Consider the following 24,683-nt stretch of genomic DNA (forward strand, 5'->3'; position numbering starts at 1 on the left):
ACACTGCCTACATATGGGCTGTTTGGCAGGCTGCTTGTGGTTTATAAGGCAGTGTGGCCCGGCCACACCAGCCTGGAGTGCTAGCTCATTGGCTACCATCCTGGAAGCCAAGAACCTTCCCAGAGCCAGTAGCTCTGGATTGGCTGAAAGAAATCTTATATTTGCATATGAACCCCAGTACTGAGAGAGTTAATTTCTGGCTTTAAAGAGGAGTAAGTTGCCCCAGGTACCTGGCGGGGTGCCAGCACCTTGGGGGGTACAGAGATGTACGGTATTGATCTGGGTCCCTCCCTTGCTTTTCACATCCATCCTCTTCATCCACTTTTTCTGAGTTTTCAGAGATAATATGCTTTAGTGGGAGCTTCTCTACCCTGCTGGGGTGGTGGTGGTGGGAGTGGTGGTGGGAGAAATGCAGATTCCTGGTCTCAGCCTCCAGTCTGATGCAGCGAGTTAGGGGTTGGTTCAGCCTAGTGTCTGGACTTTTTACAAGCACCTCAAAAGAATTTGGATGCACTCTGAGAAACACCAGCCTTTTCCTTAAGAGCATGAATTTTCGGAGCAGGACTGGATGTCAGCCCTGCCTCAGCTGCATCCTGGCTGGGTGACCTGGGGCAAGTCGCTTAACTGCTCTGTGCTTCACATTTCACATCTGATAAACGGTTGTTGTGAGGCTTACATGAGACAATGTGGGTAGAGCTCTAGTCCAGAGCTCGGCATCATTTTATTATGGGTGTTGTTGTTATTATTATTATTAGATGCCAAAGCCTCTGGAAAGGGTGCATGATGAGGTTAAAAACATTCTCTATGAGCATGTGCTCACCAGCTTGAGCATGGGGTCGCTGGCTTGAGCGTGAGATCACAGACATGACCCCATAGTTGCTAGCTTGAGCTTCAAGGTCACTGGCTTGAAGCCCAAGGTTGCTGGCTTAAGCCCAAGGTCACTGGTTGAGTGAGAGGTCACTGGCTTGGCTGGAGGCCCCCATCAATGCACGTATGAGAAAGCAATCAATGAAGAACTAGTGTGCTGCAACAAAAATTCACGCTTCTCATCTCTATCCCTTCCTGTCTGTCTGTCCCTCTCTGTCTCTCACTCTCTCTTGCTAAAAAAAAAAAAAAAAAAAAACATTCTCCAATCAGGGGGAGCTTAGAATGTCAAAGGAGGAAGGCTCGCTTTTCAGGTGGGGAAACTGAGGCCAGAGGGGACATGTAGGCACCCAGAACAGCAGGAGCAAGTGCTCTGGGGAGAGGAGTCCCAGGTTCAGATCCAGACTCCACCACGAATGGCTATGTGGTGTTGGGGGTTACACCTGCTCTCTCAGGCCTTGGCTTCTCATCTATAGAAAAGGTGGCTGACCACACGCCCTGGCAGAGATAATGGCAGGGACACACCCTGCCCGCAGGGGCTTAGCAGGTTCTGAATAGAGGTTTCCTCTCTTCTACCCAGTTTGAGGCAGGGTGGGGACCAGGAGCCACTTTCCAGAGTTCCCAGCTAAAAAGCACTTGCCAAATTCAAGGATCTCAGCAGGACCCTAAGACTGGCACTCCTACATCCTTTGACGGCTTCACTTTTTTGGCTGTAAAATGGCTTGGCTGACTCAGTTCCGGATAAGAGTTAGAGCTCAGGAGGAGTCCTAGACAGTCTCCTCAGCCCACTCATGAGCACAGTTGGAAAGTAGATACATAAAGTTGGGGGCTACCCCGGGCACTGGCCCACTGCGCCGGGAACAGGACCAGCCTCTCACTCGGAGCCCTGAATCTCCCTTTGGCAGCAGAACCATGGCCTTTACTTCTTCTCAATTAATACCAGCTTTTAGAAACAGACCTGTTGTTCAGTCAGACTAAAGTGTCAATGACTGATGGAAAAACCATTTTGCCTCCTAGTCCACAATGAAAGCTAAAATACAGTGAATATGTGTGCGCGAGAGAGTGAGTGAGTGCACGTCAAAGGGTGCAGCAAGTATGTAGGATGCGAGGGGAGATATTTTCAGACCCCTGAAATCAGACAACCAAGTAACTTAGTGGCTTTGGAGGTAGAAATGAAAGGAAATCATAGTGACATGTGGCCCTGGGCACCAGTCCTGCTGGGGACTCTTCCACCTCTGCCAATAGGGCCCAGTTGACCTGCCCTCTGGGAGATGGAAGAGATAGCCTAGGACAGGAGAAGAAATGAAGAGGGAGGGAGGGAGAGAGGGGAGGGGAGAGAAAGAGAAAGAGGGGAGGGGAGAGAGGGGAAAGAGGGGAGGAAAGAGGCTTCCCTGATAGCCATCTCTCAGCAGGGCAGCAGCTCCAGGGCAATAGGCATGTGCCGGCCATGCTGATGAACCAGCCTGCCTACCTGGCACTGCTTCTGTGGGCTCTCCCCCTTCGAGTAGGAGCTGCTCATGGCTAGCGGAAGTTGAGCCAAGGACCCAGCAGTTTGGTGGGTGGACCTTTCTTCCCTCCTCCTCACAGCCCAGCAAACAGAAGCTAAGGAGGCGACCACTTGAAGAAATGCATGCTGACATTTTTATTAATCAGAAAGGAGGTGACCAGTCACCCGGGACATTTTCAGAGGGGACATCCTCATCCCCCAACAGCCCCAGCAGCCATTCCGGCACCCCCACCCAACTCAGCGCCACTCAGGAAGACTCGCTCCCCACCCTCCCGTCTCTCTGCAGCGCTCCCTCCCCGCTCCGACCTTTCCCTGGGGAGACCCAGGGAGACCCAACCCGGCCCCACATCTCAGCCCCTGAAGACCTCCCTTCTCTTCTGGGCTCAATCTGGGTTTCCTCATGATTATGATCAGAGAGTGAGCAGGTTAGACCAGGGGCTTGCAAATGGGGTTGTACAGAGAGCCTTCTAGAAAGGGAGGATTTGGGTACACTGCCCTTGCCACCTTAAACCAGGGCAGTTCCGTTTTATCAGTTTCATACGTTGGGTTTCCATGGAAGCATCTGATTACTAACTGTGCCAAGGATAACAGAGTTTAACTCAATTGAGGTCTCCCTGGGGGCCACTGAAAACCCAGAAGGTGAAGGCCCAGGGGCTGAGGGTCCCTGAGATGGTCCCACAGGCACTGGGAGAAAGAACAAGTCTGCTCCCTGTTGCCCGTGCCCATCTGGGGCAAGGGCTGCCTCTCGCCCGACACTGGCAAAGCCTGTTGGCCTGTGTATATCCTGGTGACCTCACCTGGGGCTAGACTATTAACCTCTGTGGCAGCTCCGTCTTCCCTTCTATGGGAGGGGACACAGGGCTGTCACGGAGGTTTACTCACAGGTGAAACCCAAGCTGCGCTCCAGGTCTCAGGGTTGCTGAGACCGGGCGGGCCTTCCCTCCCACTGCCTGCAGAAGGAAGGGGAATAATTAGAGACTATTAAAGGAAATTAAACCCCACCTTCAGAGATAACCTAATGGCCCCTGCCCTCTTCTAACATCTGGGCCTCCTCTCCCTGCTACATCTGGAACAGCCAACTGCCTTTACATCTGGAGTCCAGAACCCAAGGCCCAGAAGCCCCAGGACACAGAAGCCAGGCCCCAGGTTTGGTCCTTGTGCCTCAGCCTTCTCTGCCTTCCTGGCATCCCTCCTCCTGCCAGCCCCCCCGCCTTTGGTGCCCTCCCAGGCCTTGCTCTGGCCTCACAGCATTTTTGAGCCAGAAGCAGCCAGCACTCATAATTAAAGGCTCTCCAAACAGATAACAAGCACCCTTCTGAGGACACAGTCAGGGGTTAAAGGGTTTCTGATGCCCTCCGAAGCTGGGTTTTCCTGCCCTTATTTGCCCCTGTGCACGTGGCTGAGGAAGCTGGGAGATCACAGCCTGGGAGTCCCCTGCAGGAAAAGAAAGCCCATGGAGGAAAGGTGTCTCAGGTCCCCCTTCCTGGTCTTACAGGAAGCACAGGTGGCCAAGACCCAGGCCTTCACCCCGGAACCCAGGGGGTTGTGGATGGAGAGGAGGGGAAAGAAGGAGGGTGGTCCTTCCTGCGCTGGGTAGGCCACGCCGGAGGTGAGGATGTGTGGTGCCCGTCCCTGGGTCCTGGTGCCCAAGGTGGCCAGCACGTCGGCAGGCACTTGGGGGGATGTGCCCAAGACTCCCCCAAGAGGATGGAGGCCAGGCGAGCGGCGGTTCCTCTCTCCCTCTGGCGTGGTTCCCGACAGATGGCAGAGAGGACGGTGGGTGGCGCAGGCTCAGGGCACCATGTGCCACCACTTGAAGGAGAAGGGCTGTCTGCGCACGTTGGTCCCGCAGTGGATCTCCCCGAGCAGCTTGTGGTAGGACAAGTAGTCATTGATGAAGACACAGTGGAGGCCCAGCGGCTCCAGCAGGGACCGCACCTTCTCCTCCAGGCAGCAGCGACCATTGATGACGGGCCCGAAGGGCTTGGGGATGCCCAGGTATTTGCCTAAGACCACCATGTTGACCTGCAGAAGAGAGAAGGCAAGAAGGAGGCCCAGCTGGCGGGGGATATTCTACACACAGGGACCCCCTTCTGGCTTGTGGCTCTGGCAGACCCATTCCCACGGCCTGTCTCATCCCGGCCAGCATCCCTGGGCCCGCAGGGCTGGGGCTCACTCATGATCAAAGGTCTATGGAAGCAGAGAAGAAACAGATCCATGGTTGGAAGAGAGGGTTAACAAAGGGCAGGCTGTCAGTCACGTACATGGGAAACGGATACAAATGAAAGACGGCCCTTCCTCTAACACAGGGGTCCCCAAACTTTTTACACAGGGGGCCAGTTCACTGTCCCTCAGACCGTTGGAGGGCTGGACTATAAAAAAAACTATGAACAAATCCCTATGCACACTGCACATATCTTATTTTAAAATAAAAAAACAAAACGGGAACAAATACAATATTTAAAATAAAGAACAAGTAAATTTAAATCAACAAACTGACCAGTATTTCAATGGGAACTATGCTCCTCTCACTGACCACCAATGAAAGAGGTGCCCCTTCCAGAAGTGCAGCGGGGGCCGGATAAATGGCCTCAGGAGGCCGCGTGCGGCCTGCGGGCCGTAGTTTGGGGACCCCTGCTCTAACACTTTCTTCCATATATCAGAACATTGTCGCAACAACTCGGCTAGAACAAGATTTTATCACCGTCTGTCAGAAACTTGTAGGATAAATATGCACATCTGCAAGGTCTACGGTGTGAATGTCCTTGTAGGGGTGGCGCACTTGGTCCGTACATAGCTGGCTCAACTGTCCTCAGAAGCCTCGCAGATTGTTACCATTTACACGTAGAGCATCCTCTACGTGCCGGGTATATCCTCGCTAAGCCCCCCAGCCTTCTCTGAGGCTGTGATTTGGGCAGGTTAAGTAACATGATCAAGGTTACACGTCAGAGACGGGGGAGACTAAAATTTGGTTTGGGTCTGACTCATGCCAAAACCCGTGCGTTTTATCCCCTGCAGAAGGTCGCACTTTGGCAGCCTGGGGGCTGAGGAGTTGGGGCAAGAAGCTGGGAGCCCTTGGGGGCACCTGGGTTTATCTCTGGTGGCATCTCTGCTTCCCTATTTGGGGGCCTTAAAGCTGGGAAAGGGAAGTCTCCCCAGTGCAGGGTGTGGAGGCTTCTTAGAGGAAATCTCAGGCCCAGATTGACGGCCAGAGGAGCTGCCCTTGGAACATTCTGGATTCGCTGTCTGGAGGATAGTGCTGGGTCATCTCAGTGCTGGGTGGGCCACCCTGGACTCTGACCTCACATTCTCCAAGCCCTAGCTCCTCACTGTCAGTTCAGCCCTGTAGCCATCGAGGCCGGGACCATCATTAAGCTGGAGGGTCTCAGGGGTCAGTCCCACGCCCTTGGCCTTGAGCTACCTAGTTGCTTACTAATGTGGCCAGATCGTGCTGTGGGAGGAGCGGGGCGACAGAAGGACCAAGGGTAAGGAGAAGAGCCCAGAGCTGGATGCAGGACCTGAGCCAGCCCAGGTGGACTTCCTCATGGACGAGGACTCAGGAGATTGGAGGCTGGCCCAGTCACTCACTGGGGACCTCAGGCAAGCCAACCACTGTCCTCTGAGGCCTCAGTTCCCCCCTCTGACAAATGAAGGGGTTCACTGGGCATTCCCTAAGGCCCCCTCCAGTGAAGACAGGCAGATCTGTTAGCAGGGCCTGGGCTGAAATGGGGAGGGTCCCATAGCGGGGGGGGGGGGGGGTTGTTGGGCAGCGGGCTTCCAGCACGTGTGGGCAAGGCCACAGCCAAAGTAGGGCTGACCAAGGCCATGGGCCTCACCAGCAACCCTCAGCCAGAACCAGAGCTGCTCACCCCTGAGAATTTCTCTGTCCTGTATGATAGCCACTAGCCACATGTGGCTGTTAAAATTAAAATTAAATAAAAGTAAAAATTCAGTTGCTCAGCCTCAGCAGCCACATCTCAAGTGTTCAGTAGCCATATACGGCTCAGTGTCTCCCATGTCATATTGTGCAAATACAAACCTTTGCTATCATCCCAGAGAATTCTAACAGCACTGCCTCAAATGGCAGTTCTCAACCAGAGCTGATTTTGCCTGCCAGGGCATTTTTGTTTGTCACAACAACGGGAGGGGGGTGCCACTGGCAGTTAGTGGGTAGGAGACAGGGATCTTTACATCCTTTCTCAAAGGAATAATAGGCACTTTGGCCAGGACTGTGCTGATAGCATCACTCGGGCCCCTCCCAGGGGCCATGCCAGTGAGCTCACAATCTGCTCATCTGCTTGTTAGCTGCCCGAGTTAATGACAGCCAGGGAGGTGGCCACCGCCAGCCCCACCTGTCCCACTCAGAGCCCCACTGGGGAGCAGAGCAGACAGCTGAGGCCCAGAAACAGAAGCCTGGGACATCTAGAATCCAACCACACATCCTTTTTGCATTTGGGGGAAAAGAACGTCCTCAGTTGTGGGACTGCCTTGTGTGCTGTGGGATATTTATAGCATCCTGCCCTCCACCCACTGGATGCCCACCCGCTCGTGCAACAATCCCAATGCCCTGGGGGCAAAATGGCCTGGGGTTAGGACCCACTGATGAAGACATTTGCACAGAAAGCGCACATAAGCGCTGGAGTGGTGCATGGGCTGCCCTGGCCTCGGTGTCATCTGTCCTTGGACGGGAAGAGCTTCTTCTTGGGGACTGGGAAGAGCCCCTGCGCTCTCACCATGTCGGGGAAGAAGGCCTCCGCGTGCTGGCCCCTCAGGTAGAAGAGCTGGGGGATGTCCACGATGTCCCGCTCTGTCAGGCCCAGCTCCCGCTTCAGCACCTCCCGGTTCCAGTCGATGCATTTCTAGGGGAGTGAGGGAGGACCCAAGGCGTGCTGAGTGCCTACCTTGTACAGCCTCTGCACCCTGTAACTCCTTTACCGTTGTGCCATTGCAACCCCCAGATGGGGAAACTGAGGCTCAAGTGCACTGAGCCAGGAAGTGGTGGAGCTGGGGTTCGGACCCAGGTAATTTCTGGTTCCGAAAGTCCTTGCCACCACATGACATAGCCCCAGCCACAGAGTGGCTCGTGTTCCAGCCCGTCTCAGAAGTTTGCGAGAAAGTGGGGAGATGCAAGGGGCTTCCTCCATTTTACTGAGCAGGGAGCCAGCTGGCATCGGGCATGTGACAGGCAGTAGCCCTGCCCCTTCCTGAGACCCTAGTCCACCCAGTGTCTTACCAGACCTCCTTCCTTCTCAACCGCTCAGCCCCCCTCCCTTTCCACCCCTCGGGGCCTTGTTTCTTCACCACCTCTCCCTTATTGCTCCAAGCTTTTCCAGTAAGACTTCAGTTTTTCTTCCAAGGAAAACTACCCTTTCCCCAGAGCAGAGCCAGGTCGCCCTCATCAGACTGGCATGGCTGTGTATCCTCCATCAGACCGTGGGTCCCCAAGGGCCCTACCCCACCTACAGGTCTCAGCAGCCCCCAGGACAATCAGAGGCTCAGGGTTAAACCTAAACCCCCAGCCCAGCTGCTCTCCATGAAGGGTGGGGCACCCCTAAGAGCAGGCAGCAGGTCTGTCCCTCACCTGGACATAGAGACTGTCGCTCTGGAGGTTTTTGTCTGCCAGCAGTTCATTGATGCTTCTCTTTACCTGGTGCTCTAACCCTGCAAGAGAAAGAGATAGCACACGGGCTCAGGGAGTACTGCTTGAGGGCCACCTCAGGCCTGGGGCTTCATAATCCGGGCCAGGATTTCACTCCCACCTCAGCACAGGGGTCGGGGTCTGAAGAAAGGATGGTGAAACCAGAGACTGGAAACCCTCCCTAATAGGACAAGGCTCTGGCTGTAGGTAAATCCTGGGGATGGATCATGGATGCCATGGGAAGGAACTCCTAGATTCAGGGTTGAATAATGTCAATACAGCTACCATTAAACACCCACTAAGCTCCAGGACCCCTCTGAATTTATTATTAACCTTTCAAATAATGCTAGGTAGGGTTAATTATCACCCCCAATTCAAAGAAGAGGAAACTGAAGCACCTAGAGGTTCAGAACACACCCATGATGTCACAGCCAGCAAGTGGCAAGACCAGGATTTGAACCCGTCTATCCAGGCCACAGGCTATTCCACATGCCTTCCAATGCTCCATTCCTCAGGTGAGAGTACTGAGGTCTGTGTTGAAGAAGAGGAAGGCACTCAAGGGGGCCAATCAGGCCCTTGGAGGGTCTGTCAGTTCCCAAAGGAGAGCCCACAGAGGGGCCCTGACTACCCACCTGCTTCTGGCTCCTCTCCCCTGGAGGCCCTAGTCCTGCTGCCCCTGTGGCATAGCCCTGGGAAACCCACTGCTCTTGGAGCCTCAATTTCCTCCTATGTGCAAAAGTATAAAAGGAGGGGTGGGGGAGACCCAAAGGGGTGAGAACAGGAAAGTGCCCGGCATGAACTGGCACATGGGGGTGCTCATTGCTTCCTGTACTTTTCCTCTCCTGGGGTGCGGCCAGGAACTACCCACTACATGAAGGTCACCCCCTGCGTGTACCTGGGGGCAGATCACCAGCCTCTTGGCTTCCCTCCCCTGGTCCAAGAAAGGGACAGCCCTCCTCCTTGGCTCCCACATGGGGAGTCAGGAGAGTTCTCGACTTGGGGTCCTGAGCTCAGAGATCTGCAGACAATGGGCCTGTGACCAGGGCACAGTCAGGAAAGGCATTAGCAGTGCCTGGGGCTGGCGATGAGAGGGCAGCAACCCCGCAGGCTGTCCGGGTCCCTGGCACTCACCATCAAACTGGGCCGCCTCCCCGTGTCCCTCCTCCTTCTTCTCTTGGAACAGTTTCAGGCAAGCGCTGGGGCTCGCCAGCAGCAGCCGGAAGCCCTGGCACAGAGGGAGGGAGGATGGCTCAGTACACGGGTTCTCCCTAGCTACAGAACACCCTAAACTCAGGAGGGGCCTGTGTCCAGAGGCCAGGCTATGCACAGGACTCTCCTGTCCACCTCAACTTCACCCACCAGCCACAAAGAACTATCGACAATCCTCCAGTCCCCCAAGCTGGCTCCCGCCTCCAGGCCTTTGTCCATGATATTCTCCCTGCCTGGAGGCCCCTCCCTACTTTGTCCACCTGGGAACTCAGCCCCCAGCCTAGGCTGCTTGCACCCTGAGGACTGTGCCCTCTCTGGCCATCTCCACAGGCGGTGAAGCTGAGTGTTTAATATATTGACCCAGAGTCCCGTGTCTGGGTATGAATCTTACCCCACTAGTTAATTGCCCTTCTGAGCCTCAGTTTCCTCATCTGTGAAATGGGTCATTGATAATAGTACCCACCTCATGGGGATTAAATGGATAAGAAGATGTACACACAGTAGGTGCTCAAGAAATATTACCAATTATTATCAGTGTCATTTCACCAGAGTCTGGGCCAAGAGGTGTGGATCAGAGGAAACACCCAGTAAGTGTAAGAATGAATGTATGAGTAGTGAGCAAATGACTGCCCTCCTGGCCTGAGCTCTGACCTCCTCCAGGAAGCCCTCTAAGACAAATACTTCTAGGCCCCAAGGGTGCCCTGACTCTGAGTTCACTATGAATTCAAGTGTTGAGTTGGTTCCAAGTAGCTTTGCCCTGTTCCATCCCGTCAGATCAGACAAGGGCAGAGGTGGCTCAGGCAGGAGGAGAGGGGACACACCTTTTGGTCGGAGGTGGGCACAAAACTCAGGAATTCATCCACATGGCCCACGGAGAGCCAGTCTGAGTAGAGCTCCACAGGCGCCTGCACCTGCTGGGCCTTCAGGAAGTCACGTACTACCTTGGTCATTCGTCGCCCACCTGACCTGTTGGGGGAGGGAGAGAGTGGCTGACACTTCATGGCAGCCTGTGAGTATGGGGATCAGGTTCAGGGCTTGATGTCTTCCATGTCTCAGAGTTTTGAGCACAACTGAGGATGTAGAAACTGCATTTTGACAAGCAGCTTAGCTGAGTCATGTACAAGAGAACCCCCCCCATTCATTCTGTGGTTCTTGAAATGAAGTCCGAACATTTTCAAATCACCCTTTATTAGCAGAGGGAGGAACCAAGGTGGCTTAAAACAGGGAACAGGGCAGCAGGAGCCGGAGTCCCAGAGCTGTGGGAAGAGACATTCCCCAAAGCTGCCTGTGTGTGCAGGGCTGCCTGCTGCCCCAGGCAAGGGCCATATTCCTATTTCACAGATGAGGCAGCTGAGGCCTAGAAAGTTCAAGGGGGTGACTTGTCCAAAGTCAGAACAATATGTTATACTTTGGGCACTTTCCACCTTTCTTTGGCACACATAACCATGGGCAAACACATGGATAGAGATTTTTTTCAATATGTTTACAGAAAAGGATCACCTTTCTTGCCCTTGTTTGTTGGTTTCAGGACATACGGATGTACACTCCCAGACCACATCCAATCTGGCAGTTCTCCCTTAAACAGAACACAATCCAGTCTTTCCCAGGCTCCTCCTCTGCCACCACCTGGCCAGTGACACCTCCCTTACTTAAACAATCCCAGTGGCTTTTCCCTTTCCCCATTCTCTCTGCTCTCACCATTGCTCCTCTGCAGTCTCACCAGAGGGAGGCTTTTAAGTATATCAGACCATGTCCTTCCAGACAAAACCCTCCCATCACTCCCAGCTCACCAACTGTAAATGCAAAGTCTTCACAACAACCTGCATGACCCCACCAATCCTGATGGGGCCCCTCCTGCCACTCTCTTTTTTATCCACTCAGTCCCAGCCATACTGGCCTCCTGCTGTCCCTCAAACATACCAGGTACATTCCTGCCTCAGGCCCTTTGCACACGCTATTCTTTCTACTAAGAATTGTTGCTCACTCCTCATATCCGCATGGCTCATTTCCTCACTTTCTTTCAAATTTTAACTCAAATGTCATCTTCTTTCACTTCTTTCTTCTCAACATCAAATGTTGAGGCCTTTGAAATTGCAACAATCCTTCAACTCCCTTACCAGCTCTCTTTTCCCCTACACCATATGGTACTATTTGGCACACTTGAGATGCCATTTATTGTCTGGCATCCCACTAGGATGCAAGCTCTAGGAGGGGTGGGAATGTTGTCTGCACCCACTCAGTACCTCATAAATAATAGATGCTCAAAAATATTTGTGAATGACATAAATTCTTTTGAACACCTGTGTTCAAAAGATTGACTGTGGTCTACATAACTCGAATATGTCATAGACCAAGACTAGAAGAAGGACCCAATGAGCAGTGACACATGACAACACCGCTTTGATTTGGGAGATGGGATCTTGGAAAATATTTTTCTTGTAGTTCTGCTAACAATTTTAAAAGACTACTTAAAAAGCAGATGAGTAGAGAAAAGCAGATGAGATGGTGGAGAAAAGTTAAACGTTAGAAATTGTTTAGGAGCAGAAAGTGGCAGGCATCAGAAACATGAGGCAGAGGAAGGACAAAGTCCCTCCTAGGGATGCTCTGCAGCTTGTTGCCTGGAGACAAGGTCATGGACCAGATGACATCATCCCTGGGTGGCACCAGACTTGGTCTCCAAGTTACAGCAAAGCCACCACCAGGAGGCAGAATTGCACAAAGATTGTTTTAAATGTGAGAGCAGAGCACGGAGAAACCAGAGTAGAGAATGGACAGGGGATTTGTTGAGCACTGTGTGCCTGACTAAGGTCCCTCGCACTAACGATCCATTTAATTCTCATGATAACCCTATGATATACATACAAAAACATGTTCCAGTCATGATCTAAACTCTGTCCTGCCAACCTCCTGGACCTCATCCCCCAGTATGCTTCCTTGCTCATTTTGCTCCAGCCCACAGGTCTCCTTGCTGTTCCTCTAATGCAGGGGTCTCAAACTCAGCTCAGCATGTGGGCCGCAGAGCAAGATCACAGCCGTTTGGCGGGCCGCACTAGGTCTACAAAAGGCAACTGTTACGCAACACTTTTCTCACTGCAGTTGAAAACAAAAAAAAAATCAGTACAACAAGCACAATCGTACATGCAGTTTACTCAGTGTCACAAAATGACCAGAAACTGTAGTTCGCATCACAGCTGCTGTTAATTAAGCTAATATCTAGCTAGGATGCTAGAGAAATGAAAAATACAAGTAGGCCCCTAGGCTTACTTAATTTTATCCAAAATATTTTGAACTTCGTGGATTAGTCTGCGGGCCGCACAAAATTGTTCGGCGGGCCACGAGTTTGAGACCCCTGCTCTAATGTCTCTGACATACTCCTGCCTCAGGGCCTTTGCACTGGCTGTTTCCACTCTGTTGCACATTCTCCTCCCAAATAGCCACATTGGTAACCCCTTCATTTCTTTTAGGGCTTTTTTTAGTTTATTGGGGTAACATTGACATTGGTTAACAAACCCATACAGGTTTCAAGTACACAACTCAACAAAACATCACCTGCACACTGCATCATGCACCCATCACCCAAAGTAAATTCTCTTTCCATCCCCGTTTATCCCCCCTTTGCCCTCTTCCACGTCCCTTCACCCACTTTCCCTCTGGCTATCACTACACTGTTGTCTGTGTGTGTATACACACACACACACACACAGTGTGTCCATAAAGTCATGGTGCACTTTTGACCAGTCACAGGAAAGCAACAAAAGATGAAAAACTATAGAAATGTGAAATCTTCACCAAATAAAAGGAAAACTCTCCCAGTTTCATATCTATCTATTCAGTGCAGTTCGATGTGGGCTCACGCACAGATTTTTTAGGGCTCCTTAGGTAGCTATCCCGTATAGCCTCTACAGACTCGTCACTGACTGATGGCCTACCAGAACGGGGTTTCTCCACCAAACTGCCGGTTTCCTTCAACTGCTTATCCCACCGAGTAATGTTATTCCTCTGTGGTGGCGCTTTGTTATAAACGCGCCAATATTCACATTGCACTTTGGTCACGGATTCGAATTTAGTGAGCTACAGAACACACTGAACTTCCTCTGTACCGTCCACATCTTGACTGGCATGGCCGTGGGCTGCTCCGTTGTATATATGGTGTTACGTCATCATCTGCGCATGCGCACATGCTGCCACATCATCCTACAGAAACTGGGAGGGTTTTCCTTTTATTTGGTGCAGATTTCACATTTCTATTGTCTTTTGTTGTTTTCCAGTCAAAAGTGCACCATGACTTTATGGACACACCATATATATATATATATATATGGTGTGTGTGCGTGTGTGTGCGTGTATGTATGTATGTGTGTGTGTGTTCTTCACGGCTTTGTCTGAATGTTAACTTCTCACCAAGGCTTCCTTTATCTAACATGCTAGGTTATTTACTTATGTATTATGTTTGCTTATCGTCTGTTCCTTTTTACTAGAATGTGTATACATTGTCTGTTTTGTTCACTGCCGAGGCCAGAAGCTGAGTCAGAAACACAGGACAGCGGACTGGGTGTTAAAGTTTAGTCTGGGGCCCGCAGAGGAGATCTGGAATCTGACTATACCACTAACAGCGGTGTGGTCTCAGGCAGTCCTGGTCCGTCTCTGAGCCTCAGGGCCCCATCTGTCCACCAAGGACTTTGTTCTTGGTTTTCAATACAATGGCCAATGGAGTGGGGTCACAGCTGCACTGGAGATCCCACACCTTCCTATCAAGGGTCCTCACGCTGAGTCTGAGAGCTTCCAGAACATTTCTTTTCTCCCCAGCTCTGGGTCCCAGACCTGGCATGTGGGAAGTCTCAGTAACTATTTATCAAAGTGGTAAATGAATGCATGACTGAGTACATTCACTTCACTTTTCTGAGCCTCAACTTCCTCATCTGTAAAATGGGGATAATAATCCTCCGAACCTCGTGGGGGTGTTGTAAGAATTAAATGAGGAAACCTGGGTGAAATATTATGTTCGTGGCAGGTAGGTGATCAATAACTTTTGTCCAGTGAGTTCTAACCTTTTTCAAAGCAGACCCTCTGCTAAGGGGCCAGCTAAACAATTTCTAAGTATTCAGAAATGGTTAACGGGAAAACTTTATCCCTAGTAATGCCAGTTATATACACTGCTCACAAAAATTAGGGGATCAGGGAACATGCAGATACTCCAGTACTTTCAGCCTTTTGTATCGTGCATTTTCACCCATGAAATAAAAGTTGGTTTTGCATCTCATTTGCATAATCAAACATTCTTTGACTTGTCGTTTGCTTTTCAAATGTTCTTATTTAATAGAAAAAGTCAAATGCTTCTTTGTTTTTGTTGCTTCATATTCATTTTGAAATATCCCCAAAGGGATTTTTTTTTTTTTTTTTTTTGCATTTTTCTGAAGCTGGAAACAGGGAGAGACAGTCAGACAGACTCCCACATGCGCCCGACCGGGATCCACCCGGCACACCCACCATGGGGCGACGCTCTGTCCACCAGGGGGCGATGCTCTGCCCATCCTGGTTGTCGCCATGTTGCGACCAGAGCCACTCTAGCGCTTGAGGCAGAGGCCACAGAGCCATCCCCAGCGTCCGGGCCATCTTTGCTCCAATGGAGCCTTGGCTGCGGGAGGGGAAGAGAGAGACAGAGAGGAAGGCGCGGCGGAGGGGTGGAGAAGCAAATGGGCGCTTCTCCTGTGTGCCCTGGCCGAGAATCGAACCCGGGTCCTCCGCACGCTAGGCCGACGCTCTACCGCTGAGCCAACCGGCCAGGGCCCCCAAAGGGATTTTTAATAGTTTTACAGATGAGGAAACTGAAGTATGGGGTTTAAAATAATTTGTTCATTTAATCATCTATTTGTTTTGTGCACTGATATATCCCAGATACTTTCGACAGTGCCTGACACAGAGTAGGCATGCATTAAATAGTTTCAAATGAATTAATTAAGCACCTACTATATGCTAGGCATTATGGTAAACACTGGTTAGGCAATGTACCCAAAATCACATTGTTAGTAAGTGGCAGAGTCCAGACTCGAACTTGAGTCCATCTGATTCCAAAGCCTGTGCTCCCTCTTTCCAAGTCCCCCCCCCCAAATCAGCATGACTGCCTGGAGGCCCTGAGGCCTTTCTGCCTTGGTATTCTAACCAGCCTCCCACTCACCTGCAGCCCATGCTGACCTCTAGGCCCTTTCAAGCTTTGCTAGGACACTGCTGTCCTAGCAGTGAGGACACTGCTCTCCTAGTAGTGTTGCCTAGGAGAGAGGGCAACAGATCTATCTCCTACCTTCGTACTAGATTGCATATCTCTATGTGAGGCCTCCTGAGATAGATAGATAGATATATACATAATTAAGCTCATAAACTACTAGAGAGGTCAATGGGACATGAACCCTAGTTTGTGAGTTTTCTCTTTAAGATCGTCGTCTAATTCAAAGATTCTAGGATTCTGAGTCTTTGATTCTGGGATTCTGTGCAGGAAGTTAAGGCCACTTCTCAGACAGGAGAGCTGTGTTCGTGGTGAGGGAGTTGGAGGCTAGACGCTGCAGTTGGTGTCCCGTGCCCTCCGCCACCCTCCCGCCCCTGGCTTCTCACTTGGGGAAGCTGCTGCCAATGAGGATCCGGCCCAGGGGGTACTCCTTTCCGCCCACGGTCACTGCTGGGCTGACGTCCAGGTTGCCGAAGGAGTCGAGGCCAGAGGCACCAGCCCACGGGATATCCCGAGTTACATATCCAAAGTCAGGACCCTAGGGGGAGGACCAGCAAGAACCCCCACCCCCCCACCCCGTAGAAGGAGAGGTCAGAGCAGAAAGAAATGGAAAAACAACCTCTATCCACTTTTCACAGATTGCCCGCATTCTCTGAGCACGGTGCCATTAAAGTCCAAGCCGATAACAGGGCAATAACTAGAACACCCCAAGTGTTTGGAAATTAGGCAACACACTTCTGGAGCACCCGTGGGTCACCGACTATATCTAAGTGGAAAGGGGACAATATTTTGAGCTGAAAGCTAATAAAAATACAGCACATTAACATTTGTGTGGGGCTAGGGAGCCTCACTAGAGGGGCAGTAGGCGTGCCCCGTGGGTTAAAGGAGTAACCCTGTACAGCAGGGGTCCCCAAACTTTTTACACAGGGGGCCAATTCACTGTCCCTCAGACCATTGGAGGGCCAGACTATAAAAAAAACTATGAACAAATCCCTATGCACACTGCACATATCTTATTTTAAAGTAAAAAAAAAAAACAAAACAGGAACAAATACAATATTTAAAATAAAGAACAAGTAAATTTAAATCAACAAACTGACCAGTATTTCAATGGGATCTATGCTCCTCTCACTGACCACCTATGAAAGAGGTGCCCCTTCCGGAAGTGCGGCGGGGGCCGGATAAATGGCCTCAGGGGGCCGCATGTGGCCTGCCTGGCGTAGTTTGGGGACCCCTGCTGTACAGCGGGGCGAGCGCCTGGGACTCGGGACACGCTTGCTAGAGCTGCCCTGTGCGTAGGAAACAGCACATGCCTGGCACACATGTTTGGAAAGCATTTTGTTACCTGGAGACCCCGGCTCACAAAGGCAAGAGCCTTGAGGACTCACTAAGGGTGCATTCCCCGTAAAAGGCAGTTTGGTCTTCCCAAGGCTGACCCCCAAGGAGGGCTGTACTAACCAGCCCGTCCCAGAACATGGAACAATTTGCACTCATTTGTATATTTGCCCAAACCTCCCACTGAACCCATTGGCCATAGCCCAGCACCTATGTCCTTTTGCCCCCAAACGGGTCAGGACCAGGCAAAACTGATCGGCGTCCTACAGGAGGATCCACCCAAGGGTTTCCCACTCTGCCCTTTGCACATACCAGGATCCTCTTATAGGCGAAATCCTTCAGGCCTCTGTCTCGGGGGGAGTCGAAGACCACTGGGAAGGATTTGTGGGGTGCCTCCACATAGCCAAATTCCATCTCGTCCTGAGAAGGGAGACAGAAAGACCACAGTGACCTCCTTGGCATGGATTTTCAGAACGGGGTGATCTCCCCAGGCCTGGGGCAGGGTGGATCAGCAGGTCCTCTCCAGGGTCTGGGGGATGTGGGAGACGGAGGAGGAGGCAAGGAGCTTTGGGACCCCGGCTAGGGGAGTACCCTGCCCGGGACCCGGGCACGTGGAGGGAAGCCAGAGGGACTGGGTGATGCGGGCAGTGGGGAAGCATTACCCTAACCTGCATACCCCTGCCTTAAGTCCTGGGGCCCAGCTGGTCTGGCTTCTCCGGAGGCAGTTAAGAACCTGTGTGGGCCTCCTTTCCCAAAGCCGGGTGAAGGGTGGGGCTCGGGCCTCCTGGGCCACCCCACTCCCTCCCAGGGTCTGCTCCTGCACCCACCTGGATCCAGCGGTCATTGCGATTTTCAATCCAAGGGCAGATGATCAGCTTGCAGTTGGCTTTCAATGCCAGGTCCGACATATCCTCCAGAAATTTCTCATTTGAGCCATGAGAGTCGAGAACGCTACAAAACAGAGGGAGAGGGAAGGGTAGCAATAGCCTCTGACTGTGGAGCCGGGAGATGGGAGGGTGGATGGAATGAAATTGATCTAATCTGTGCTGGGCCTCTGTGGCCACTGGATGCAGGGGGTCGAGTACAGTCCCTGCCTTAGAGAGGCTCCCAGGCTAATGACAGAAATGGATAATGCCCCCAGATCACATCAGGAGCACGGTGAGGGGCAAGTCCAGAGCTGTGGAGCCCAGAGGCGGGGCACCGAAGCCAGTAGGGGCAGCCATGGACTGCCTCTCACTGGTTAAAGTGGCAGTGAGGGGGCAGGTATTCCATCTCCTCCTGTTCCACGTATATGACCTAAACGAAGGAGTCAGGGTGGGGTTAGTGAGCAAAGGGAATTCTCTCCAAACACCTGCATGCACCTGGTCCCAGGTAAGCAAAGCGGACCTGTTTGGCCATACCCTTCCCTGCCTTTTGACTTATGTTCTAAGTCAACTAGGGCCCTTTCCTGTAGTCCAACTTCTGATTCAGGGGCCTGGAGTGGCCTTGACAATCAAGGCTCACCTCGCCGTCAAGGGGCCTGACGAGGATTCTGAAAGATGGCAGAAAGACCAGGGACCTGGGACGGGCCAGGGGACTCTGGCTAGACTGAACGCAGAATGCTCCGGGACTGCGGCAGGCAGGACAGGGTAGGGGCAGGAGCACTGGAGGTTGAGCCCGTGACCTCAGCCAGGGTCTCAGCTGCTCAGGGCAGGTGGGGCTGACAGGTCCAGTCTTTCCCTCTACTGTCCCATCCCCGGCCTGTACCTATGGGAGCCCTCACTGAATCCATCCAGTCTGAGTGAGGGAAGACCCGGAACAGCATTGTGTTTCTGTCTGCAGGGTTGCAGAGAAGGCAGGAGAGCTGCAGGGGGGGACGGTCTTACCTGCACACATACAGGTCCAGGGGGGGCTGGGTATTGGGGGTCATGATCCAGGGGGCCATGCGGAAGGCCACAGTGTCTGTGAAGACAGGCACCTCGAGCAGGATCTAGGGTAGACGTGAGAACTCAGTGGGCCCTGCAGGGACTCCCGCTGGTCCTCAAGATCCCCCGGCCCCCATCCTGCCTGCCCAGTCCCGGAGCCTCCAGACTGGTCTCCCAAGACCTTCAGCCCCTATCCCAATCCCTATGCCAGCCCCTAATTCCATAAGTACCGTCGTGTCCACCAGGCTGACGCTGAGGGAGACCAGCCCCAGGAAATCGGCGTCAGGGAAGGTGAGCCCTTCCACGTAGAATCTGATCTTCTGCTCCCCCGGCTGCCGCTCAACGTTGTAGGATAGATGCAGGGGCCCCAGCACCTGCTTGTAGTTCGAGAGGGAATTTCCACCTAGGAGGACCAGAGTCAGCACTGGGGGGCCAGCGCTGGGACAAGGGCATGGGGCTGTGAGGACAGGCTGTGAGGACAGCTCCTGTCACACACAGGAGCTGTGTGACCTGGGCTCAATGACTCAGACTCTCTGAGCCTCCGTTTCTCATCTGTAAAATGGGCTAACAACATATTTCTCATGGGGTGAATTTTTTTTTTTTTTAATGTGGTAGTTCTGCACACCTCCTTCTGTCTCCCCCTGATGGTTGGCTGGGAATGATCACCCTGGTCCAGCCAGGTCTCTGCCTAAACGTCCACCACGGATGCACTCGAAGGAACATCCTGCTTCCTGCCAGGTTCATTCAGCCAGAACAAATCCTAGGTCCGTTTGAACAGAAATGGGTGAAGAAGGAGAAGGAGGAGGAGGAAAGGACAGGAGAGGCCTCTTGCTGTTTATAAAAACGAGTAAGGGCAGCTCAGGGGTAAGGACTGGCATTTTATTTAAGCCACAGACTTTGATTAACTTAATCTCTGGTAGAACCGAGTTCCTAGGGTGGGCTTGGGCCTCGGCTCTGCTTGTTCTGTCCCCACCTCAGCCTGCCCGGACAGTGCTTGTCTGGACATCGAGGGGAAATTCCACATTGAGTGACCAGGGGAAGGAAGAGGGGAGAAGATGAGGACAGAGGAAGGAAAGGGACTTAAGGTCTTAGGAGACCTGGGTTGGAATGCCTGCTCCACCCCTAGATGGTTGTGTGACCTTTATAAAAAATTTTATTTATTGATTGATTTTAGAGAGAGAGGAAGAAAGAGATCGATCAATTTATTGCGCCACTTATTTATGCATTCATTGATTGATTCTTGTGTGTGACCTGACCGGGGATCGAACCTACAACCTTGGCATATCAGGATGATGCTCTAACCAGCTGAGCTATCCATCCAGGGCCAGTTGTGTGACCTTAAGACAGTGAATTCACACATCTGAGCCTCAGTTTATCCCTCTGTAAAATGGGACTAGTTATCAAACCTCCTCCTTGGGTAATCTGTTGTGTCTGGATGGAGTGGCTGTTTATAAGCTGTCATGAGATTTACAACAGGTGATGGAAGGAAGGGAGAGATGTGGACAAGAGAAGAAAGAAAGAGTTTGGGGAACAGGAGATGAAGCAGGGCGAGAACACTTACCTCGAGCACAGAAGACCCCCACTCTTTGCGCATCAGAAAACGGCACATTCAAAACCAGCTTGTGATTGTCGAAGACTTTGTCAGGGCCATCACAGGTCAGCACCATCGGGGACATGTCCTTCAGGTCTAAAGAGAGTGGCACTCTTGAGACAACTGTCCCTCCACCCCACCAACAGGTCCCCCCATCTGCCCGACTGTTTACCACCCCAAACCATCACCCTGGACAACACCATATGTCCCCTCTGTCACTCACCGTCCAGTGACACCAGCTGGTGGTTGGCGAGGTCACGCCCCCTGGACCGTAGACTATCCCGGTCACAGTTCACCAGCAGGACAGCCCCATAACCCTCAGGGCCCCAGCGCCAGGTTTTCTGTGGTAAGACAAGGGACTTGGGAGTCAGTGAGACCCAGGGGGCTCTGGGAAGGGATACTGGATACTGCTAATGCTGACTCTTTTGTTAACCTGGAGACTTTGTGTCCTGGGTTTGCTTAAAGATTTAGGGACAGCTCATTGATTTGGAGACTGCGCTCCAGGTTGCTAAACCCAGAGGCACCCCACCCTTGTGCAGTGAGCAACCTGCACAGCCCTGCCTGGTAGCCCTGCTGCATCTGGTCCACAAAGCCTTGTGATCCAACCTCCCTTTCTGGGGTCTTTCTCTGCAAACCATCTTCTACCCTCCAGGTTGGCTTCCAGGTCCTTTTGGGTGGGGGGGTTAACGCCTTGCACCCACGCCACCCTCCTTCTCACTCTTTAGGGTCTAACTGATGCTGTCTACCCAGTCTGCTCTCCTGGAAGTCGTGTCTCCCCCTTGCCTTCATTCAGTCACTCAGCAACCTTTTATGAAGCATCTACAATGTTTGGGGTTCCAAGTACAACCTGGGAAATAGAAAATGCATCAAGCAAAAGAGCTAGTCCCAATTCTAAGGTGGTAGAAGAGAGACTGAGAGAGGGGAAGCTGTCTTCCAGGAGTCACACACCATGTTCATCGCCCAGTGTAAGTTAACTCCCGGTGGTGTGAATTTGACAGTCCTCGTGTGGGTTCCCTACACTGTTGGATACCACAGACCCTAAGAATCCATCACTCATCTGGAAGGAGAGGAGGAGAGGCAGAGGGTCCACCCCACCCAGGACCATCCCCAGGTTTGCCTATCCACCTGCTGCCTTGGGGTCTCCGGGAAAGTCTCACCTTGCTGCCTTTGCTCCTCTTAGCCTTGCCCTTGCGCTCCGTGTCAACATCGAGGGAGATGTCTAGAAAGGGAAGGAGAGGAGTTGCCAAGGATTCACCCGGTCCCATCCTCACACCTACACCATCCAGGTCAAGGCAAGCTTTGCCCCCTCTCCAAGCCCAGGAGAACTAGGAAACTCAGTTCTGGGAGGTCCTTGTGGAAGCTCCTGTAGTTCTGGGTGTTGGAGGGACCCGTGTCTTTGGGTCTTGAATTTCTTGCTCATCTACGCTTGCTGAATAGCTAGGTCTTGGTGGTCCTGACTCTGGCTTTTGGGGACTAGGCCTGAGGCTCTGGGTGCTGGTCTCGTAGTTCTCAGAGCCAGCTGCCCAGGACTCAGGTTGAAGGGACTCGTGGCCGTCTATGGTTTCGTGCTGGATCTTGGCGTTCCGGTGGGTGTGACAGGTGGGACTCCAGATGAAGGAGGCCTGTCGTGTGTCCAGCTAGGATACAAGGGCAGTGCAGTTTCTCGATTCCTGTGGCCCTAAGTATTTCTGGCTCTCTACCTCTGAGGTTCTAGGGAGCCACTTTAGTCCATGGTGGAGGGAACGGGCCATGGGCTTGCCCTCGGGGCTCCCCTAAGACCCTCAACAGCCAACACGGAGGAGTACAGAGATTTCCGGAGTGCCAGGGAGGGGGTACCTACCAATGCCAGTGAGGTAGAGCACACTGTGGCCCAGGGCACTGTCTTCTGGTTGCCCGAAGTAGGAGACTTTCACCTGTGGGGACATGGTCAGCACTAAGCCAGCACGACCACCCATTCAGAGATGGCACTGACTGTGGCCGTGGGGATGGCCCACACCTCCCAACAGCCCTGCTTAGAGGCAGGGCAGGCGTGAGAGCCCCCAGGTCCTCCCTGCTGCTGAAGGCCCGGGACTCACAGGCTCCCGGCATGGAGTCCAAGCTGCCTTCTCCAGCTAGCAAGGCCAGGGGTGCCTCCCTGGCTTCCCGGGCTGGGCTGAGGAGCAAGGAGGGCTGAGCAGGGTGGGGGCAGATCCCAGAGGGAGCAGCTGGACCCTCCGGAATCCATGGGGGATGTCAGAGAGAAAGAATGAGAGAAGGAACATCTGCCACCACTGACTTAGGCAAGTTACTCAAGGCCTCTGTTTCTTCACCTACAAAATGGGAACAATGACCTCCACCCCATGATAACAGCCAGTAGTCATGAGCTTTGCCCATGGTCCAGAACCCATGCCAAGTGCCCTACCCAGGCCATTTCCATAGTGCCCCAGTATGGCCCCAGTAAAAAGGGCCAGTTCACAATGAGGCTGCTCAGGGCCCTGTCTGCAGGTACGTAGCTCGTAAGCAGAGGAGGTAAGATTTGAGCCCATGGCAGCCTCCGGGACCTCTGCTCTCAAAGGCTGCATAGTCTCTGCTTTGTTCCTGTCCAATCAGAGGTCACTGGTGGGTGGCTAAGGGCGAATGAGGAGGGTGTCACCTGTGTAAGAAAAGCTTCCTGACTTGGGGTGTGGGAGACACGTCACGTCAAGGTGTGCAGGTGTGTGCACAGGTCCTGCCTACACACGAGCTGGGGGCTTGTTTGCAGGTGTGTGTAGGTTGAGCACAGGATTAATGTGGGGGTGTTTGTGAATCTGAAGGAGTTGGGTGGCAGGCTGTGTTTTTATGGGAGAACTCATCATTTGTATATGTGCCGTGTTGGGCGTTGGGTGGGTTTGCGTGTTTGGGGTGTCTGTGGAGTTGCATCAGGATGTGTGGCGTGGACGCAGGTGTCAAAAGTCTTACAGGGTTTGGTGAGTGGAGCGATATGTGAATGAGGCGAGCTTTGGGGCTCTTACCTTGGATATGCTGGAGGGAGATGCAGCTATGCAGCTCCTCACTCTGGGTAAGGGCTTCTTACCTTGAGATCATTCAAGTCCTTGCTGGCTGTGCCCACAGATACAGTCACGTCCACGCTGGCGTCCAGGGGCCAGTGGGCCTTGTCTGGGGGCTCTGTCACCCGTGCTGGGTCATAGACCATGGAGAGCTCCACCCCGGAGCTCACAGAGACCCTGAAGGTCTTGGCACCCTTGGGCACATCACTGACAGAGAAAGTAGAGGGGACAAGGTGCAGTGCTCAGGAGAGTACCACCGCTGGGGAGTGGCTAGGCAGCCAGACCACCCAAAGAGCCCTCCCAACAACTGGGTTGGGGGGGGGGAAGTGCCACTGGTTAGGAGGTCAGCCTGGTCAGGCACTGGACAACCTAGGCTCCATCCAGCTGGGCACACTACCCCCTGGCCTCAGTCTCCCCATCTGTAACATGAGGAGGTTGGAGCAGAGCAATGGTGTTGAGCTTTGTTTTAAGTGGCAGAGCGCTTTTAGCAGACCTCCCCTGGAGCCTGTGATGGAAGACAAAAGGGAACTAGGCATAAGGCTGAGCCACAACGCTCAACTCCAGAGCACAGAGGTGGCAGGCCTCTGCACGCCCCAAGGCTTCCCACGCTTATGTTCCCAACAGGACATCTGCTTAGCCAACCACCTCCACTCTCACCCCACTCCTCTGGATTGCTGGGCAGCCTCTTCACTCGTTCCCCAATGCTTACTGAGCCCCTGCCAGTCTGTGCCTCACACAGTACATATAAGTCAGAGTGTTGCTCCTTTTTGCTCAACAGTGGGTCCCGTCACACTCAGCCAAGTCCCCACAAGAGCATACAAGGCCAATTCTGACCTGCCCGACATCTCTCCAACCTCCTCCTACCCGCTTCACTCTCCCTCACCCACTCTGCTTCAGCCACACTGACCTCCCTGCTCTCCCATGACACTGCTAGGCCAGGGGTCCCCAAACTTTTTACACAGGGGGCCAGTTCACTGTCCCTCAGACCACTGGAGGGCCGGACTATAAAAAAAACTATGAGCCTGACCTGTGGTGGCGCAGTGGATAAAGCGTCAACCTGGAAATGCTGAGGTCGCCGGTTCGAAACCCTGGGCTTGCCTGGTCAAGGCACATATGGGAGTTGATGCTTCCAGCTCCTCCCCCTTCTCTCTCTCTCTCTCTCTCTCTCTCCTCTCCCTCTCTCTCTCTCTGTCTTTCCCTCTCCTCTCTAAAATGAATAAATAAAAAAAAACTATGAACAAATCCCTATGCACACTGCACATATTTTATTTTAAAGTAAAAAAACAAAACGGGAACAAATACAATATTTAAAATAAAGAACAACTAAATTTAAATCAACAAACTGACCAGTATTTCAATGGGAACTATGCTCCTCTCACTGACCACCAA

General features: G+C 52.6%; 1 protein-coding gene across 1 annotated transcript in view; it reads right to left on the reverse strand.

Moving 5' to 3' along the window:
* Positions 1-2,482: 2,482 nt before the first annotated feature.
* Positions 2,483-24,683, reverse strand: part of PADI1 (peptidyl arginine deiminase 1) — a 36,394-nt gene continuing 14,193 nt past the window's right edge. Inside the window, exons 2-16 of the mRNA XM_066270311.1 lie at positions 23,321-23,501; positions 22,109-22,181; positions 21,426-21,487; positions 20,492-20,609; positions 20,239-20,364; positions 18,908-19,080; positions 18,639-18,742; positions 17,601-17,724; positions 17,086-17,193; positions 15,825-15,976; positions 10,040-10,184; positions 9,141-9,234; positions 7,953-8,032; positions 7,105-7,230; positions 2,483-4,396 (exon numbers count right to left, since the gene is read on the reverse strand). Coding sequence (XP_066126408.1) covers positions 4,163-4,396; positions 7,105-7,230; positions 7,953-8,032; positions 9,141-9,234; positions 10,040-10,184; positions 15,825-15,976; positions 17,086-17,193; positions 17,601-17,724; positions 18,639-18,742; positions 18,908-19,080; positions 20,239-20,364; positions 20,492-20,609; positions 21,426-21,487; positions 22,109-22,181; positions 23,321-23,501 — 1,900 coding nt within the window. The 3' untranslated portion in view covers positions 2,483-4,162. The remainder of the gene's footprint in view (positions 4,397-7,104; positions 7,231-7,952; positions 8,033-9,140; positions 9,235-10,039; positions 10,185-15,824; positions 15,977-17,085; positions 17,194-17,600; positions 17,725-18,638; positions 18,743-18,907; positions 19,081-20,238; positions 20,365-20,491; positions 20,610-21,425; positions 21,488-22,108; positions 22,182-23,320; positions 23,502-24,683) is intronic.

Source organism: Saccopteryx bilineata, chromosome 3 (assembly GCF_036850765.1).
Source record: "Saccopteryx bilineata isolate mSacBil1 chromosome 3, mSacBil1_pri_phased_curated, whole genome shotgun sequence".
Taxonomy (NCBI): Eukaryota; Metazoa; Chordata; class Mammalia; order Chiroptera; family Emballonuridae; genus Saccopteryx; species Saccopteryx bilineata.